This window comes from Lissotriton helveticus, chromosome 5_1, assembly GCF_964261635.1.
Source record: "Lissotriton helveticus chromosome 5_1, aLisHel1.1, whole genome shotgun sequence".
Taxonomy (NCBI): Eukaryota; Metazoa; Chordata; class Amphibia; order Caudata; family Salamandridae; genus Lissotriton; species Lissotriton helveticus.
This window is the reverse complement of record NC_136065.1, coordinates 2026427132-2026448733: the sequence shown is the minus strand read 5'-3', so window position 1 is coordinate 2026448733 and position 21602 is coordinate 2026427132. Positions and strand designations below refer to the sequence as shown.

The following is a 21602-nucleotide window of genomic DNA, read 5'->3' as shown; positions in this document are numbered from 1 at the left end:
CAATGTCCAAGGTTAGACTTACCGATACTAAATTGTTGTATTCCAAGTCCTTCCTTGATCAATTAGTTACTGGAGGCTATGAGTTATGGAAGGATACGATAGACCTTAAATCAGTTTGGGGTTCAAAGGCCTGGCAGGTACAAGGCACTGAGGCTTTGCACCGTGCATGTCTCATCCCGAATCATATGCTGTTTCTGAATGAAACAATTTCCCAGACCACATGCTTTGGATTGGCTACTTCTAAAAAATTAAACGCTCCTTCTTTCCCGGAGTTAGAGGAATATGATGGTTGGAGTAATTTTACTCAGTTATCCATTAGAGAATTACAGACTCTACTTCTTAATTCCTCCTTTAACATTTCCAGTGTGAATCCTAAGGGTTGGCTGCTTTGGCACCGTAGTGCTGATTCTTGCCAACATAGATTTTTGAATTTAACTGACGGTTTTAAAACTGTTAGATCTGATCCCCGTTTTGACTTAGGTCATACTGTCACATCGTATTCTGTAGGCAAATTGTGTCAAAACTGGCTGAAACATTCAACTTTACCTGCGGTTAAGAATCACCTTTCTAAACTAAATGCAGACGTGGACTTGAATGATTTCATTAAAGGCCCGGCTAGTGGCAGGTCGAAAAGGTGGTTATATGGGGTTTACAATGAAATTTGGAAGCTATCACAGATTGAGGCTGCTACACGCCTTAGGGCCATTGATCAAGCAAATCTTGAGAAAGTGCTTGCAGTTGTTGACAATAGCATTAATGTGCTTTCCTCTAGAATTTACACATTGGATAATATTGTGTCGTCAGTCGTCGATATTATACATGATGAAGTGTCAGTATTATACCATGGTCAAAATCAATTACGATCAATCATGCAGTTTGCATGGACCCTTCAAACACTGAAAATGGGTAAAGTTCCCTGGGGGTACATGAACGTTTCTTCTTTATTTGCACCGTTTAATTTGACTGACAAACAACGCTTACTTTCAATGCGTGATGCTTCCTTTTCTATGTTACATATTGAAAGGTTATAATCTTTACCTTTTTCCGTGGCTGAAGCCACTGCTGCAACGTGGCTTACCCACGGTTTAATAACGCTGCCTTTTGCTTTATATAAGTTTTCAAATTGCATGAAATATGTACCCATAGGTCGTTATGAACCTTTAGGTAGCGGTTTCCTTCATGAAGTCTGGTCACTCCCATACACATACAGATGTTTTAAGGATGACCAGGAAGTTTATCTGACAGGGGAGGAGTGCACTGAGATGCCAGATCATTCTTTAAAGTGTAGACATATACAGTTACACGGTTCATGCAACAAGGACCGACCGAATATGGCTTGCGTTTTACAGGGCACGCCAGTTCCTGCTATCATCCCCACGTTTAAATTATTAGAGAATGGTAGTTATTTAATGCTCAATAATGAGGACTGTTGTGGGTTAATTAAAGGTATTCCTTTCATAGTAACAGTAAGTGAGCGGGTTTTTTGCTGCAGAAATGTGCTTTATCCTCCCACACGTGAACATAAGGAGTCTTCCATCTGGCCACAGATACCAACCTTGGGAGCAGAATTCAGCGGCATGGCAAGAATAAGGGCTCTTTTGTCCCAGAAAGAGGTGGCCTTGAGCTCGGCCCGTGAAACTTTCGTGCTTCACATTGCAAACACCCGTACAGAGGTTCAGGCTCTTTTGAATACTGATTTGCCTTTGCATTTCGGAGCGATGGTTCGAACTATCTTTAACGCATCCTCCACAAAAGGCCTTGCACATTTTTTTAAAGTTGTTAGCAGTGGTCTCGTGACTTCCTTTGAAAAGATTTTTGGAGTCATCCCTGCTTTCTTCCATTCTATTTTTTCATCCTTGTTTGGAGGGTTCCCTTTTTTACTTGCATTAGCAGCTGGCGCGCTAGTGGTTTTTTGTCTCTTTAAATATGGATTTCCATCCTGTGCAAGACCCCGCGCAACAGCTACTGACGCGGTTTCGCAACCGCATGCTTGAATATTATGGCACACTGCCGTTGGCGACATGGAGCACGGCATATGGATTATCTTTTCGATTCTCCTACTTCACCTGTGTCCAGCCTGTATTTCACTGCCTGACCTGTGATTTCCAGTGGGCCATTGATTTGTGTCTCTGCGGACCGGTTTCTCCTGACGTCGATTTTAATCAACTGATGAGTCCTATCATTGCTCACGAGTTGGTTTGTTCTGACGAGAGGATTATGGCCTTAGCAGTGGCGCATGGACTAATTGGTCCCTGGGATGTGTTGTCGGCAGCACGGAATTTCTTGGAACTGAGTTTTCTTGAAAACCCACCGAGCTGTCCTCTGATGGTTATAGAGGATCCGGTGCTGGAGGAACACGTATGTTCCTTTCATCTTTTAAATTGGATGGCTGAACTGTTTTCGGATGAGGACAGTGACTTCATATTGGAGGCTGTTGCTACTTATTTTTCATATACAGTTTTGTCATAGACACTGCTTCGAATTGACTTGCTGATTTATAGCATTTCGTTGACTTATTTGTCATGAATTTTTAATTTTTCTTGCTTATTGGCTTGAGCCACATTATATTTTTGGGCTATTTTTTAGCATTACCTTTTTGATCTTTAGTTTCAATTCATGCTCGTTTACTGTTGAGTTCTGCTCTCATGAGATGGCACTTCTGTTATCATATTTAGTCCGTTCTCGGATCATGGGGGGGGTGTCATATAGCTCCTGTATATCCTTATATCGTGTTAAGTTAGCATAGGTACATTTGAGGTTTAAACGCCATTTTTCTTTCTTGCAACTTCTGCACACGACACTTAATTGTTGACTTAGCTTTCAACCTAGTAGTTTGCCGTGGTGTATGTGAGAATAATATGTTATTGCTCTGATATCAGCTTTGCTTAATAAACTATGTCTGCACGAAGAGTGCTGAAGTTTCAGGAACAACACGATATGGAATTGTTATGAGGTCTGATCTCCACGCCTTCATAGTCATAACACAAGTGCAGCCTTTGCCAACTCTGGCTTCAGGCGGGATTTGATATTGCTTTGCACGAGGCACATAGAACACACTTGATGCGGTGCACATGCAGAGAGAGCTGGTGTATGCTGATGTGATTCCTTCATGCTAGGACACTAAGGTATGGGCCCGCCCTGAAACAACCCAAAGAGACCTTCTTAGCTAATAATATAATATATGTGTTAGGGAGGGTGAGATATAAGTGTTGTTAACTCTTATTCATTACAGTATGTTAACATGCTGTCACCATTCGCTTTTTATGTCTTAGTAACTCTGCTGATAATTTTGCTACTGATAATAAGTATACTTGTATTATCTAAGATACTGCGCCTGAGAAGACGGCATTAGTAAATAAACATTTCAAATGCACATGTGTCTTCTTTACTCCATGTTCTGGTTTGTAATGATAATATAACGAAAGAGTGTTCATGAGTCCCACGTACCCTGAGGTACTGTAAGTTCATGTTCTGGTTTGTCTAAACATTGGGAGTTTGATATGTCCAATGAGACACTGTAGCTAGCTCGGTAAGGGGTGAGTTGGTTGCTAAGGTGAGTTTTGGGACACCCTAATTTGCCGAGGTTCCACTCCTCTGTGCACAGTTCTGTGTGAGAACAGAAACCCTGCGATAACAGAAATTGCCAGCACAGCTAAGAGTAGTAGAGTCATGTTTGATCTGTTGGCAGTACAATCCTGGAAAAGGGACACGGACTCCCACAGGAGGGTTTGCTACACCAACTGCACCTTTTGAAGTTTTGCAAATGGATTACATCCAACTTGAACGCTGTAACAATCTAAAGTATGTTCTAGTGGTGGTATGTGCCTTCAGCAATTGGTTAGAGGCATACCCTACAAAGCCGTTGGCATTGTTGTCCATAAGATTGGTGCCAGATTCACGATCTGAGCTTACACTATATGAAGTCATATTTGGGAGACCGATGAATATTTGGGGAGTTCCTAAGCCACGCGCTATACATGATGTACCTTGTGTTCTGATGAATGATTTGGCACAGTTAACTGACAGTTTGATGTCTATCCATCAACAGGTTCAAGAAGCTCTTCCTGACAGATCTACAGGTGAGGCCCACGAACTCTAGCCTGGTGACCATGTAATGGTCAAGATATTCGAGAGGTCGAACAGCTTCAAACCGAGGTGGTAAGGACCGGAGCAAGTGCTCCTAGCGACGAGGACAGCAGTTCGAGTGACGAACAGAAAGAACTGGGTCCATAGCACTCATTGTAAGAGAGTGTTGCCTGCCTTGGTGGAACCTGCTGTGCTGACTGACCATTGAGATATCCTGGAGACGGAGAAAAACCAAGCCATCTCACCTGATGAATCTGAGGAAGTTTTTCCAGACCACACGATTGCTGGAGTATCACGATACCATCTGAGACCAAGGAAAGAACCTGCAGTGTTGAAAGAAACTGGTTGAGCTACCGTCCTGGGTTGGTGAAACGGAGTGCCGATGTGGCAAGGGAGGGGGAGATCAGTCCTGCGCAGTGACACCAGTCTTGACCCTCGGTGAAGAAATCAACGTCTGCCCAGGGCTAAGAGCTCCAACATTGTTTCAACGACGAGCTGATTATGTCTGTGGAAAGATCAACTCTTGCTGTTGCTAAAATCAGTGCTAAGAAGATCATTTGTGCTGTAGAGTTTGTTGTTGCTATGGTGGTTATAGCAGTAATAACCTGGTTTGCTGAGAAAGTGGCTCCTGCTCGACAAATATTCATCACCACTACTCCAGTACCAGTTGAGCATCATTACTTTACACTTCCCTACCATGAGCAGAAGCATCGACAATCCTACCTAAATAACACGTTTATTCAGATGCTGCATCACACTCACAATGCCATGAATACTACTGACTGTTGGGTGTTTGGGATGATACCTGCTCACCAGAAGAAGGGAGGAACACCTTTTATTCCTCTTCCCTTTTCTAACAATGGTTCTTGTCAAGCCTGGTTTGCGCTTTTGTTTGCTTCTGAAAGTGCCAACATTACAGAGATGACAGTAGGACAGATTAATTATCACCTCAATAAAGTATGTTATCCCGATGAAAATGGTTACCCTCAAGCAAAAGGGACTAAATGGGAATGGGAGGAGTACCAACCTAACAATGTTTCTGTACCACATGTTTTCATGAATTCGAGAACTATTAAGAACAATGGACCTTTTGTGATTTCTGTGACTAGAGCTAAAGCAGACTTATGTATAAGTAGTATTGGGAGAATTCCAGTGGGGAGAAGTGAATGTACTGTAGTTTTGACTATTGAAGGTGTTAACAGCAGCAGCTTTATTTCATCGCATAATACATACTTTGTGTGCAGTAACAAAGGATATTATCAACTACCTGTTGGTTGGTCTGGAGTATGCTATGTATCATTTCTATTGCCCCCTGTATTTCTGGCACCTGTGTCGTATCACCGTGATTTCAGACTATATAATGATATTTCCAGGAACAGAAATAAGAGGACAATAAGTATGGATGAAGAGGACCAGACTGACACCACTTTGCAACAATATGTTGATTTCAACTTGGGCTTGTTTTTCTTTGTGGGTTCAGCATTCAACGGCAGAAAGGTAAGACAATGGATTAGAGCTGTGGAAGCTGTTACCAATCAGACCGCTATGGCGCTTGGGAACATTACAGAGGAGCTACAAGTTGCAAGGATTGCAGCACTCCAAAATCGTATGGTTTTAGACATGATTTTGGCTGATCGAGGTGGTGCATGTCGCATCATTGGCAGCAGCGGTTGCGTTTTCATCCCTGATCACTCACCTTCAGTGTTCGACACTATCTCTAAACTGCACAGGATTGCTGCAGAAATTCATCCAGAGACTGGTACATGCACTTTTTCAAGCTGGATGTGGACCAATGTTCCCTCTAATATTTTTCCTCTGTGTGCGGCAGTGTAAGGTCTATGTGCGCTGCAACCAAGGCTATGTGCGCCAGTAACCAGATCGCGCATGTAGGTGCAGCGCCAAATATTACTCCAAACTTGCTTAAAAAAGTGAAAAGACGGTGCATTTTCTCACGAACAGATCCAAGTGAATGTTGTTAAGGCAGGTTTGAAACCGTCCCACATGTCAATTTGAAACCTTGGCAGCTATGTTGCTGCATTTCTTTTCTTAAAAGAGCAGGGCTGTGGGTTGATTGTGTGCATTTGTTCAAGTTTTCATGTTAATTTCAGCTCACAATGGGCGCTGCAATTAACATGAAAACTTTAACAAATGCAGTTTCAGGGCTGGGTTAGGGTAGGGCCGCATCAGGCTTTCGACTAACGCATTTAATGCTAGTGTCCACATCACAGCATTAAAATGCATTAGTCCTGTATTCTAGCGCCCCTCTGACAATACTGCAATTGAGGTACACTGCCAATGAGGCAGCACCAGTACGCTAAAATTGTCTAACATATATGAGCATGCAATTGCGCCTTTAAATTTAAAATGCTATGCGTCAGAGATAGAATATTCATAAACAGCGCTGAGCAGGCCTGGCCGTTAGCAGTTTTAGGCAACAATAAAAATGTCATAACTCCGGTGATTAATGTTCTACCTAGAGATAGATGGAGTTTTGTCAAGTGGAAGTTGACTCATGGAAAGGTAGCGCAGAGGGATAATTTTCCTGCTGCAAATAACATGTACCATCCAGATCACAAAGTGCACATAATGTAAATGGGTCAGTGGGTTACTGCTTTTGTCAGTGAGATCCTTTTGATACTTGCAGTTTATAAGTCAAAATCCTAAAATAGAACAGTGAGCTATTAACGTTCATGTTTTCCCCAGACTGATTGCCGTAGGTTTGCAAAAAGGGTTCATTTGAATAGAAATCAATTCTGTTTATTAAAGAGAACCCCCAATCATGATATTACATTCTAATTTCAGTGTGTTTCTCTAAACCAATCACTATTAAACTATACTGCGTACTAGTATGGATGTCATGTCACTCAAACACCTTGTAGTCATTTGTCTTATGTAACATTTCCTATACAAAGTTTTACACACGAGTAATTGTCTCAGTGTAAGGAGTGTGATGTAAAGTGCTCTGCCATCCTACACTGGTATGAGCGGCGCTGTAAATCAAGTTAAATTCATCTGAGTGAGAGTATGGTTATGGAGACTTGAGGGGCACTGTTAAAGGGTGGTAGTGAGGGAATCAGTGGTGGAGGGAGTCATTGAGGGGGCACCAACAAACATTGTTGCACAGGGCTCCACCAGCGCTCATGCCACCATTGCCTTTGAGGTCAGTCCGCCTCACCCATTGGTCCCTCCGTTGGCCTTGTTTCAGCAGTAGTAGCTGTAACTCACCAGGAGTCGACAATGTATGATTTGCAAGCACACCAAACTAAGTTCACAATCTTCACAGTCTCTCTGCTTCATGCACAAGCACTTTTAACATGTGCTGCCTGCTTTGGGCCACTGGAATTATGCACCAATGGAGGACAAAATGATGCCGTAGTGTTGACTAAATTATGCAGCAAAAAAGAGGCTGGAATGTAATGCAGTATATTTTCTGATACTTTATTATTTTTACCGACGCTAACAGTCTCTGGAAAAATGTTGCCTTATTAGTAGTAGTACAAGTGTAACATACAAATCCAGCAGTGACAAAGGTGATCAGTCATCCTTTGCAAAGGGCCGCTTGCGGAAACACAAGTCACATGTTTTAGTAACATTTGATCGGTTTGAGTTACAAATGATTTAGTAGTTAAAATCGTCAAATTCTGCAGCACATGATGCATTATGCTGTAAATATTGCAGACCCAGAATTATATAGAAAACATTTGCAAACTAGGAAATTTTGCCATTCATGCTTAATTGCTCTTGTGGAAAAAGGGAGAAGTGCCGATGACAGAAGCTGCATGGCTTGGAGACAAATGGTTTTAGTCCTGCCAAGTACCACACATCAGGCGTTAGACTAACGCATTTCTGTGTGGTGCTCCACATAACCGCACTGAAATGAATTGTCAGGCATATGGATAGTCAGTATCTGTCCCTGTACTGAAGGCTGCCTAAAAGTGTGGCAGCTGGCAGCGCGCCTACCGTGGTGGGCGCAGGCAGGCTTGGAGCTCACCTGAAGGCTAACACTCACTCACTAACGAAACGCTCCGCGCGGGCACGAACCCCGTACTGTGCCCTCCAACGAATGAAGTCCGATGAAGAAGCACCATACAAAGGAACAAAAGAAAAAAATATTCACAAGAATCCGAAGACTCAACCCACTCCCCTGGGAGACCACCTCCCGCCCGACAATCACTAACCTGGACACTGCACTACACCACCCTGCCACCACACAATGTCCCCCAGGGCTGAGCCACTCTGCACCCCGTCCCCTAGCTATCCAAAATTGTGGAAACTACGATGGGCAAGTTCTCAGCTCTTTGCACTACCATTCCTGCCCAAACGTTCAAATTTTTATACTTCTACTTACTGGTGCATGCCATGAGTGCCCTGACCTATCTCGCGCTTCATAGAATAATGGTTTGGTTGTAGCTTTTTACTAGGCTTAAAAAGAAAGGATAGCAACTATTGCTCTAAAACCCTCAAGTTCAAAATAAATGACATGCAATATGTATAGTTTTTTTACAGTAAATACAGTTGCAGGCCTTGCCCTACAAATGTTGTGATGAACAACAAAAAGTGTTTGCATAAATCATTCAGTATTAAAAGAATAAATATCATTTATTTTAATTTGTTCAGTCTCAGTGGGTGAATCCTCTTGCGGTCCCCAGTATATCAACAGGAGCAGTCTGAAGAGAGAATTCAACAACATTTCTCGAACTTTCTACGAGTTTCAGTAACTTTCTTACCATTGAGATCAGGGCTGTTTGCAAATGCCAGTTTAAACCGCCATTAGCGCCTACATCATAGGGTATGAAGTGGTATGGTTAATGGGGGTTTACTGCGATTTTCCCGTACCCTAGAATTGTCCGATTGCTAAGTGGGACTGTGGGAATTTTTTTACTGGAAAGCTGTTGGGACTGTCTGGGCTCAGGGGATAATTCTGTGGGTGTAACTTTGGTGGGGACTTACTGGAATGAAGGGGTTTGGAATGTATGTTTTCAATAGTGGGCAGTTAGTCGGTTGCTGACTGCCCTGCTTGTTGTACAAGACTTACTTGGATTAAACTCCTTAATTCTACCTTGGCTCCTGTCATCTGCGAAGTGGTACATCCCTGCAGTGGTGACGAAGCTGCCCAAAGTAAGTATGTATCCAAGGAAATTGTGCGGAAAGTGAAGGTGAAAGAGGGGGATTGGGTTAGAGTTAGATTGCCAGGTATAATTGCCAAGGGAAATTCGAAGTTTTTTTACCCCAAGAAAGTAGTGTGTGAAGGAGTGTGTGTTTAAGTTATTTATTTAGTGTATTTTATATAGCGCGCAGCTACCCTAACGGGGTGCCCCGGCGCTTAGTTAGAGGATGGTAAGTGGTAGAACAAGGAGAAATTAGTGGTAAAAAGGGATCTAGGGTGCACACACATTTTGCATGATGTAATGGTAGGAGAGAAACAAACCAGAGGTAATCGGGTTTGTACCAGAACTCCGTGGGAAAGGAAATCATCAAGGTGGTTACAAGATTAAACTCCTCATTTCTACCATGGCTCCTGTCATCTGTGAAGTGGTACACCCCTGCAAAAGTATAAACTTAGTGTGCAGAATATAAACAAACTGGGAGGTTAAATTCCCATTCAATTACATCTTGGCCCCTAGACACCATGCTTTCTGCTGGTTGCTGTGTCCGGCTACACACAGCTACAGATGTATGCACCAGCACTAATAACTTCTGTACAGGGCAACGGAATGTGGCAGATAGAAACACTACCAAAGAGAACATTGTGTGGTGGGTTAAATGGTCTACAGTCATTTTCCGCTGCATGGACCAAAGACACCATCCTGTGTGTCACGAATAATTATGCAAGCCAAAAATCTTGGCTTTGCCAATAGTTGCATGGTGCCACTGCATATTTTGCTCCTGCACAACCTTAAGGGAGTCTTCCATCATCTGCATGGTGGGTAATTTCATGGAGCAAGTGGACAAACACTGAATCAATTCTTTATGCTCTTTTTCAAAATATAAATTTTCCTACTCTTCTACAGTGCGAGACTCTCCTGCCTGCCCCATCTGACCTTTAGCTCCGTACAAGAGTTGTGCTGAAAATCCGGAGATTTTACAAGATATTTTGAAAACCGTGAATACGAATATTTATGCACTATATTCACCAGCAAGGATTGACATCTTTAAGGGACCCGGACTCTAACTTGCGCTACACCAAAGACAATCTCCCACTTTGCAAGAACAAAGACAAGAAATCTGTCAGTTAGTCCTTGACCCATCAGCTGCCTAGCAGAAAGGCTAAAACAATGCATGACCATGACTGGACTAGCATGAACACAAAAGTTTCTCGAAACACAACCAAAATTATGAGTCTGTCTGGATCGAAGTTATCCTCATGATTTACTATGGCATACTGGAAACTTGCCTATTGTTCAACAACTATATGCACCTCCTGGCTCAGCTTTTTGAGCAATATTAAATGAAATTGAAAAACACAGCGTTTGCTTTTAGGTGATTCCCCCCCATGGGATCAAGGTTGTCAACTACGCTGATGACACCCAACTGGTCGTCTCCCTTTCCCAGCTGGACAAACATCCAGACAGCCTGCGGAACTGTCTCCAGGACATTTATTCCTGGATGTGCGAATCCTCCCTAAAATTGAACGGTTCTAAGACCGAAATTATGCTCCTGGGTAATAAATGGTCTTCAATCCCCGCCGCGGTGTGGCCGGATACCTTTGGCGAGATTCCCACTCCAAAGACTGAAGTCAAAACGCTAGGCGTCTGGCTCGAACCAAGCCTTACCATGAAAACCCAGGCGACCAAGACCGCTGGAACATGCTTTGGCCTCCTGCGGTCTACCCGCAAGATCCTCCCCCTCCTCCCCCCGCTCTCCAGGAAGCTGCTGGTTCAAGGGCTCATCCTAGCCAGACTTGATTATAGCAATGCCGTCTACCTTGGTGCACCAGAGTTCACCTTAGCCAAACTCCAACGGGCACAAAACGCTGCGGCTAGGCTCATAATGGACCTCCCCCCTAGAGCCTCTGCCAAACCAGCCCTCAAGGCCCTTCACTGGCTCCCTGTCCGCCAGCGAATTGATTTTAAAGCAATGTGCACCAGTCATAAACTCATTAATGGCGCCGGCCCGGCCGCCCTGAAAGACCTTGTCACCCCCTACAAAGCCCCAAGGTCACTGCGCTCGGACGACGAACATCTAGCCATCGTCCCTAAATTTAAGAAGGCTCGTACCGGCGGCCGCCGCTTCTCGGTCAAAGCCTCGTCAGGGTGGAACGCATTGCCTCGCCACTTGCGACTGGAACCCTCCCACGCCATCTTCCGAAAAAAACTTAAGACTTTCTTATTCCCCAAATAGTCGTCCGGTCCCCCCCCCCTCCTCTTGGATATCGCATTTCCACAGCACGGGGATGCCTCCGGGTCACCAGGCGCTTTACAAATTTATAAATAAATTCTAAAAGCACACGCTGTGTTTTGGTTCTGCATTTTATTTTAAATTATTTTATTTATAGAGGGTTATATAGCGCGAACGTGACCCACGAGGGTATCAGAGCGCTTTACAATAAAAGAACATAAATGGAGGAGGTGGAATACACACATTCAAATTTGCAATTTGTAAAATAGATGTATAACAAACAGAGGACCGAGATTCTGCAGGACGTTGTACACTAGACAGTTACTGAACGTTAGGAGATTTTGCTATCAAACATACATATTATAACTTATAACGATTAAAAGTAGATATATAAAAAGTATAGATGATCAGGCGGACCCACGGCCAACTAAGCATTAGGCTGCATACACACATAGAGCAAAAAGGGCTGTCATAAAAAGTCTCAGTGACATCCAATAATTAAAACTTGGGACATGAATTTGTTCATTAGTAGTCTTTTTACTTCCTTTTTGAAAGCAGTAAAGGAGGTGATTCCACGCACTAGTGGAGGTAATAGTCTGACGAAAACAAAAGGTAGTGTTTGCTAAATACCTTTGAAGCGCTTAGTCACCTGAACAGCTTGAGTGGTTACTGCTGATAATACTCCTTAAACCGATCGCTAGATTAACGTAAAAAGATGCTACTTTTACAGCCATTACATTTGCTATTCACGCTACAGGATTTTTCTTGAGCAGTATCAGCTCGCACTATAGAAAAGGCTGGAGACCCACTGGCTATATAGACCACAGATGCACATAGTTGGCTATAGCTAAATTATTGTATGAGTCCATCTTCCATCAACTTTAGCGCTGGAACCAGCTGTACTAGTGCTTCCTTCGAAATTTGATTTTAACTACTGTACTTTTGAGTGTGTGGAAGCAGCCACATTTTAACTGTTTGCTAAAAAAGCAGGAGAAAAATGAGCAAAAGCGAACTGGCCCCCTTAAAGACATGGTTGAGAGGCTTGGCAATCAGTAGTAATAAATTACATCAAAAGCGTTGCCTTTCATTTAGGTTGGTAGTGGGAGACTAGGCCTGAAATTTCAAAGGACCAACAGATCCCTAAATTTATCAGCCCATGGTGAGCATGAAGAATCTAAATTAATATTGAGGTCTCCAAGTAATACTAAGCGTGTCAGAACTACTAGCTGTTGTCAACATTACGGAAAGATTACTGGATTCACTGGTGGCTGAGGTGGGTCTATTAACTAAAATTATTTAATAAAGACCCTGCAGATTTTCTATTTTGTTGGAGGATGTTTAACACGATCTCATAGTCATAAACGCCACACCTATGTATTTTGTAAGCTGCCAGAGACTAATAAAAAGGTGAACCCCCTCAAATAGGATTTTCGGTAATATGCTGGAATATTTTGTACACAGGAGCCACACAAAGTTGTCTTCGTGTCCCAAATGAGAAAGGGTGCAAGGAAGTGTTTAGAAGGCTTAACTATAATGTTTATATTTTCTTTTATGTTAACAGATTAGTAAACAAGGGTCGAGGCGATTCAAATAAGTAATGATTTTACGTGATTACTACTTTAAACAATATGCATGAATGCTAGCGAAATTATTCTATAATGTACTTCAAAGGCGAAAAAAAGGCAATGCAAGCTCACTCTGAGGCAGTAAGTGAACCCTTAAGGCGCATTAAACGAATATGCATTTTAAAACAAGATTCATATCACAAAGTTATCTAAGGATGCAAATACATGCTTGTGAGTCAAACAGCAGCCTCGTTTTTACATCATGGGAACAAAAACTGTCACGTTATTACTTCGCACATCTGGTAAAATACTAGATTAAAAAGTAATCATAGGCAGATGATGCTCCTGAACTAAGTAACATACACTAATGTGCACGTGAGACTGTCCTTTAGAAGTTATCCCGTTGCACACCATTAAGAGACGGAATACCAATACAGACAGGCCTCAGTAAGAACAACAGAGTTAAGTCCTTGATAAATTGACGGATTCGTATTCCCGGACGGAAAAAACCTTCAAGATGTGATACAGGAGGCCTGGGCATTTCCAATGAGCCATGCGCATGTGGGTTTTGCACATCACTGGAACCATCGAAGCATTCATGAAGCATCACTTAAAACTCACGATTTCATCTGATGGTCATCCGTTCGGAGATTGCCACCGCATACCTGGAGTAAAGCAACTTGCTGACTGGACAAATATTGAACACGATTATTGCCTTCCCAAAATTGACTCACGTCCGTTGAATTCAAAGTGAACGTATGAACATATTTCTTTTGTTCTCCAGAGTGTGGCTGAAGGGCATATCGTGAGCTTTTGTTTAAAGCATTCATGTTAATCACAGCTCGTGATGGGCTCTGCAATTCACACGAATGCTTTAAACAAAAGCACACGATGAGCCCCACAGCCACACTCTAGAAAGCAAAAGGAATTTTGCAAGTGCTCCCACTTGCTAAATGCCTCTAGAAATGCCGGTTTTTCGCGCTGCTTCAGTGGCGCGAATGCTTTCAGAGATGTGTGTGCGCGCCCCACACACACAGCAGTGCGCTTGGCACCCACGCACATCAGTGCCCCCAAGCCGCGCAGCTTCCAGGGAACACTGATGTGGACACGGTCACTTGGGGCTGGAAGCTACTGACTATCTTATGTATAATACTAGTGATATTATTTACATGCTGTGTATGTATACAATGCCCCATGCTTTGCTCCATTTGCATCACTGCTTGTGTACCTGCTAAGAGAAATGTTGCAGAAATAAAAGCCCAACAAATGCTAAATAAAGAGGTCACTGAAATGATGAACATCAATGTACAGGATGCATATTTAAATTACCCCAGATGAACGAATTTCTTCAGCTAATGCTAAAAGGGTCTGTTGTAATTTGGCAGCGATCAGGGTTCGCATCAGCTGAAGCCATCTTGTTTTCAGGCAGCCATCTTGTATGCCATGTGCTGCCACGTGCTCACCATGTGCTTTGTAATCCCTTAGTGTTGTTTGCTCTTGTAATCTGCCTAGGAAGAAGCTATATTTAGTTTCCTCTGCTTTGCACATGCTCAGTTGAGCTTGCAGCTGTCCATGCAGCTGTTTGTAGTACGTAACTGTCAGGATGTGTTTACCAGAATTAGCGATTGTTAGCTCCTCCCACTTGTTGACTGCACATTTTCTGTATGACCTTATATGTACCTAAAACCTGCTTTTGTACTTGTACCGCCTTCTTTTGAACCCATGTGTGGGTATAAGAGGACCATGTTGCTTCTGTTCGGGGTGCTACTTCATACATTACCGAAGGGTGTTGTGTGAATGTAGTTACACCTCATGAGGTTAAATAAAAGCTTTGTTTGTATTACAGTTTCAGTGCCAACTTCTATCCTATTGGTCTGAGGACTTTGTGCAGAGAAGGGCGAACCCCTAGCACTGGTAGGCCTTGGTGAGGCTCACCACCACAATTGCCTGACACTGCGTGCTCCTCAAATGCGTGTATGTAGGATGTGTGATAAATGTATAGTTGCAAGGTTCATTTGGTGAGGAGGGCGATTGCTGGGACCAGCGTGATCCAACTTAGATTGCTCGTAGTTTAGCATGGCACAAGATGCTGAGTGGGTACAGCTGCTCAGTGGAAGTATATTGCCTGCATTTCTGACTGAGTGGTGGAGAACCAATTAAGTAAAGGAGGATGCGGACATGGCTACCTTTGAGAATTCTATGATGACCTTTTAACAACGGATCATTGATTCGTTTTTCCAGCGCACTTGCATTTGGGGGATGATAGGGGAAAAGGGGTGAGTAGATTAGGTTATTCAAAAGGTGAAGACATTTCTAGAGTAGGGCCTGGTCTTTTGTCTGTCCCGGAATGCTGCTTCAGGAATTCTCGCGATAGCCAGGTGCAGAAACCTCACGCTTCATTGTGCCGATGAAGTGGATACTCCTAATAGGAGCCAGCGTCATCACTACCTGCTGTGAGAGTGATCACCTTGCACAAAGGGTTCTAGAGCCAGAAAAAGACATCTGAAATGGAACCACTTCAAAGCGGCTGTAGGAATTTAGAACGAGGATCAACATTCCCCCATATGGCAAATGAGTATGAAAGTGGGTACCCAAACCGCACAACATTTTTCGTTCCAATTTATTCTTGACCATGGAAGAGTGTGCTACGTAAAGTACTCCAAGAACTGCTGTGAAACCAGGGCTGGTATCTGTAGAACAGCCAGTCTACCTGAGGTAAAGTACCATCATCTGAAGTCTCCACAAGTTGCTGAAGAAGATGTGGGTCTGCACGTAAAGCTGCCAGTTCCGAGAGGGAAGGAATGTCCCGGACCCAACAGGAGGAGACTATCTAGGAGGAGAAGTACAGCTGTGTTCTTGGTGTGAGGAACATCCAGAAGAATCTGACTGACGTTTGAGTGTTCCTGGCGCCAGCGCAAGCCTAAAGGAGTCACCTCACCTCCCTACGCGATTCATCTATGTGATGCAACGTCAACTTTAAGTATCAGTGTACCATCCGGCATCTATCACGAGCAGAGAGGCAGGCCAGCCAATGCATCCAGGACGTCACTGCAGTGAAGACTTCCACAATAGAAGGAAGATACAGCTGCGAAGGAACAGACGACTGCTGACTCCCAGGGTACAGTCTCCGACTCGCTTCGAGAGGACAGACCGAGGCAGCAACCATGCTCCCACTGCTGGAGAAGTCTACCAAACCGCAATAACACTGAATCGCGCTATTCATGGACATTTGACTGAGAGACTGGGTCTCGCCTGAAGACTGCATATTGAATTTCAGCATGAAGGCCGCCACAAACTCCTTAGCAGGATTGTAAATCTTCCATGGCCCAGTTTGTAAAACCATAGTAAAACAAATCCTTAACAACTACTTTATTAAACAACGAGCGGCCTTAACGACTCCAACTTTTAAAAATGAAAAAAAAAATTTTTTATTTAAAGTACACTTCAAATGTAAATGTAAATGTAAATGTACAGGAATTTATATAGCGCAAATCACCAGGCGGTTTCTAAGCGCTTGCTTAGGGAACCCGTCCTGGTATTCCCCTGTGAGATAACCCCGGCAGGGTATCCGCAAGGTGAAAGCCAGGCATCCCGCCGCGAGGGGCCGTTGTGGAGATTAAGCAAGCTGTTGCCCAGAGTCGCAGAGTGTGAGCCTGTGAGTCGAGTAGGCACCGGAGCGAGAATTGTCGAGTCCGTGGACATTTTAGGACTCAAGACCCCGCCGAGCTGGGAATTGAACCCTGGTCCCGGGCTGACCTCTGCTTCCAGGTCTGCCTCCTCTAACCAGTGAGCCACACTTCTCCACGTATACTAATTTTAATAAACATCTAATGATAATCCGTTTTAATTTACCTGGGTTTAATTTGCCAGTAGATGGCAATTTGTAGTTGTTAAATCATACAAGCCTATTCAGTGGCCTGGTTCGGGGCTGCAGCTGCGTTACTGTGTGTACCAGCGGGCGGGGTGCAAGCTCCCAAGTGCAGTATTGGCCTATAGATTGTAAATCTTCCACACCGAGAAGGCCCATGAGCTTTACAACTGGTTGCAACAGAATTCCATATCAGTTTGTAGTGTCAAGTTTTGTTGCGTTATTAAAGTACTTCTCTTTTTACAAGTAAGTTGTTGCCCCCTGAGAAGCCTGCGAATGCTCGCCCTCGCTACTCTGAGAGTCAAGCGCAGAAAGGGTGGCACATGGCCCAGTTTGTAAAACCATAGTAAAACAAATCTCAGGCCAAAAGAGGCACCGTGACCCTAACCACCATGTGACTAGAGTTAAACCTGGCCTGGGACAACTAGACAGCACTTTGCAAGGCTGGCCCCATCTCTCTCCAAATTGTGGAACGCCGTGAGGAGTCTCTGGGTAAGCTTCATGTGAGGTTCCACTGGTGGCCAACTCCTGCCCTAGCATACACCGCTTGTATTCTTGGATAGCAGCAGAAGGCTCAGACCCCAGAGAGCAATGTGCTACACGCCACTCATCGGCAGTACCTAGTCTATACACCCTGTGCTCTTGCATAGCTAGCAAAGAGGCTAAATGTCATATGTGGTACCATTAGCCAGTCCAGGCATTTCAAGGTGCATTGTGGGACCTGTAGTTTTGCTTCCAGCATAGTAAATTTGGGCTAAAAACTTGCAAAGTGCATGTAGTTAAAAACACAAAAAGTGTTAACGCTGCCAAACATGACACCTATGTGGCCGATTTTTGGGACGAGGGGTGGGACTGCAGTTTCTGGTGTTTAAAATTAGGAGTGACTAAGTCGGCCTTTCCCCTTTGTCCATCTCTAATTACTGCTTCAGATAGTCTGCTTTCTTCCCATATTTTGCCCCAGTGTTGCCTGCTGTGAGCAGCAGAACTTTACACAAAGGCTGTGTCTAGAGAGCAGCCCAAGAAGGAGACTTCCAAACAACCCCACTTTGTTGCAGTTGCAAGAAAGGGAGTGCTCTGTAGATTGCTTGAAAGACTGATGAGTAACCAGGGCCAGTGTCGGTCTTACAGCCTCACAGAGGTGAGGGGGACAGCACCTGAAATCTGCATGTTCTGCCAGAGGGCCTGCAAGTGCCTGCTGAGCAATGGAAGGAGTCTGCCTGGCCCTGCAAGAGGAGAGACTGTCCAGGGGGAGCCCAGTGTGTTCTGGGCCTGAGGAAGAGCCAGGGACGCCAGGACTGCCTGAGTGAAGCCAGAAGAGCCCTGTGCTGTGGGGGTCTCCGCCCAATGGCCCCAGGCAGGCTACACCTACCTCACCCAGCTTTTGTCACATTAGCTTAGGTCAGGGCTGCCTCTACCTTCACGCGTCTTAGACCCAGGTCAGGCGTCATCTATTCAGTGGGAAACGGCCTGAACAACGATTTTTAAACAACGGGTGGCCTTAACAACGACTCATATACAACGACCTGGGACTGAACCACGACCTCCTTAACAACTACTTTATTAAACAACGAGCGGCCTTAACGACTCCAACCTTTAAAAATGAAAAAAAAATTTTTTTAATTTAAAGTACACTTCAAACGTATACTGATTTTAATAAACATCTAATGATAGTCCGTTTTAATTTACCTGGGTTTAATTTGCCAGTAGATGGCAATTTGTAGTTGTTAAATCATACAAGCCTATTCAGTGGCCGGGTCGGGGCTGCAGCTGCTTTACTGTGTGTACCAGCGGGCGGGGTGCAAGCTCCCAAGTGCAGTATTGGCCTATAGAGGACGGGGTGGGGGGGGGCTGAAACTGCCCAAGTGGAGTATGAGCCTGGAGAGGACAGGGTCACCCAGATGGAGAGAGCACGGTGATGGGGGAGAGTTGTAGCACCCTGACGGAATCATAGTCAGGGTTATCACCCTGCATTCGTTATTGAATTGTGTAGCATTGAGCACTGCTGTGTACTTTAAAGTGGTTTCTTTTTCCAAAAGACAAACACAGGGTCAGGCGACAGATACCCTATTGTGTCTGATGGTAGCTGTTGAGTCTGAACTCTTGTCTCCAACTACCCCCCTGGGTAACCCATGTCTGCCCTGTGGCCCACTCAACGGGGGTCTGGTACCCTTATGTCAGGTATGTTTGCCATGGAATTCACAAACAGGTGCCGACACCCGGTCAAGTCTCTCGCAGTTTTCGGGGTGTACACCTCCTTCCACAGCACAGCGGGAGGGTCTCTGGCAGGCTGCAGGGCTCAGAATGAAAAAAAATCAGTTTCTCGCGAGGATGCGGCTTCGCTCTTCCTCGCCCCTCAAACACGCACCAGCTTTGTTTTCGATACATTTACAGGATGGAGACTAATACTGCTAGTGAATCCAACAAAATAGATTTTTGTAGCAGTTCATTTAGTTTTTCAATGACCTGCATCTGCTTCTCTTATCTTTCCTGGTCACTGAAACGTTTAAGAGGAGGTGGACTTTACACGCGAGTAAAAGGTTTGTTAATCACATGCACCCCACACTCTTGATTAACCTTCGGAATGGGAAGCGCCGAGATCCTAACATTTAACATACATAGAGTGTACTCTTGGGCAGTCTCTGGAAGGGGGAGCACACAGAAAGGACCTCACTCCTGTCACAAACCTGATACACCTTGTGCTCTTGGGCAGCCTGTGGGATAAGAAGAGGTGAGTGAGATCCACCTCGGCCCCTACCACAAACACCTGACAGACATACCTGGTGCTCATGGACTGCCTGTGCAATGGAGAGCACAGCGAGTCCCCAGTCTTATCACAAACGATAAACCTGAGACATACACACCCTGTACTCTTCGGCAGCCGATAGAATGGGGAGCAAGAAAGGGGCCCCAGCCTGTCAGCGATATGTGTACCTGCGCAGCATCTGGATGGGGAGCGTTCGGCGAGTTCCTACCTGCAGCAAACTCACCTTGTACTCCTGGGCAGCCTCCAGAATGGGGAGCACCGAGTGAGGCTTGTGGTCACGGGACTCTCGACAGATCACACAGATGGGTTTCTGGTCATCTGCACAAAACAGTTTCAGTCTCTCTTCATGTTCTAGGCACCGGTTCTCCCCCTGGGGGGTCGCACTCGGGGCGTGAAGATGTTTGGCGAGTTCAACCATATTTGCCAGCTGCCAGACGGGCCTGAAGATTTTGGTCTTGGAAGTTTCTCTGCACTGAGGGCAGGGGAAGTCTGTCTGCAGCCCCTCCCAGCACCGAGTGATACAGGACAGACAGAAGACATGTCCACACTCCACATTGACGGGGTCTGTGAAATATTCCAGGCATATGGAGCAGGTAGCCTCCTCCTTCAGGCTCCGGAGCTGGGTTTCCGCAGCCATGATCCTGCCGAAGGGGAAGAGAGGAGTTAAGTTCCGTTTCTCACCGGATATAAAGTGGGCGGTTCCGTTCCTACTTCCTACAGCAGCTTTGCCTTTTAACTGGCTGTTGACTCCGCGGGTGGGGTCCGCTGGGAGTGTCTGCAGTGGAGACGGGAAGGTTACTTCTTTCTGAGCTGGGAGCTTTTGTATTTTTTTTAATTTTTTTTTTTATTATTTAATTAATGTTTATAAAGCGCGGCCTTACCCGAAGGTGTCAGAGCGCTGTACAATAGAACCAGTTACATTACACGAGAGAAATGGTACAAAATAGAACGTCACAAAAATCAACAGGAGAGGTAGAGTAAAACCATATATGCAATCACAAAATATCAGACACAGCAATCAAGGGTGGGGAATAAATAATAAGATGTTACAGATTTAAAGTGAACTAACTTCCTGGAGGGGTCTGAGAATGAGGGTATTAGTTCTGAAAGTGTCTTTGAAAGAGAAGAGATTTGAGGTCAGCTTTGAAAATCTGCATGGAGGTGGTGGCACGGAGCAATGGCGGAAGCGAGTTCCATTGCTGGGGATCTAGTCAGGGGGAGACCCATCTTTTAAATGGCTGTATTACAACAGATCAATAAAGTGACCGGTCACAAGAGAAAGCATTGCGCTCAATTTAATACATTGTTTGAATATACAATAACTCAAAAATGAATATAAATACAAATCTGCTAGTGACATCTGCTCCTCCTTGTGTTCGTTGTTCCCGCTCTTTTATGAAGCACTTTAGTTCATACTCGTCTTTCATAGAGAAATATTTTAGGAAGAACTTATAATTGAGGAAGAACTTACAATTGAAAACCCCGCAAATTATTCACATGGTGGCCATTTTAGCAGCCCATGGTGCAGCAGTACTGTGCTGCATGGATGGATGTGGGCACTACAATTCTTTAGGCACAGGCAAGATAGTTAGGTGTCCAGTGTCTACATTTCTATTTCAAAGGAAAAAAAACAAAGGGTAAAGGTCAGTTATAGTTAGGAAAATTATATTTCCTCTAAAAAACACACAAACTACACAAACATTAGAAATTGTAAATTTATAGTTATAACTTACATTTATAATTTATGCACCACCTTTATATTATTATAAGTAGCCCATATCCATCCACACTGTTTTCACTGAGCTAAACAGATAACACTAACTATTACTATTACTCGCCTCTCTACCATGCACTGTGTTGTGATAAATGATGTAATTTGAGAGGTTATAAGTTTTGTTATAAATGGTATGATTTCACAAGCTATAACTGATTTCATATAGCCAGCATATGGGGAAGGGGCATGTTTGATTTTTATCTTTTA

The 21602-nt window shown here is 44.2% G+C and overlaps 1 protein-coding gene across 2 annotated transcripts in view; it reads right to left on the bottom strand.

The window, feature by feature from the left end:
• Window positions 1-20289, bottom strand: part of LOC144756201 (E3 ubiquitin-protein ligase TRIM39-like) — a 319451-nt gene extending 299162 nt beyond the window's left edge. For both annotated transcript variants that reach the window (XM_078645807.1, XM_078645808.1), the window contains exon 1: window positions 19845-20289. In XM_078645807.1, coding sequence (XP_078501933.1) covers window positions 19845-20258 — 414 coding nt within the window. In that variant the 5' untranslated portion in view covers window positions 20259-20289. The remainder of the gene's footprint in view (window positions 1-19844) is intronic.
• Between the last annotated feature and the right edge of the window lie 1313 nt (window positions 20290-21602).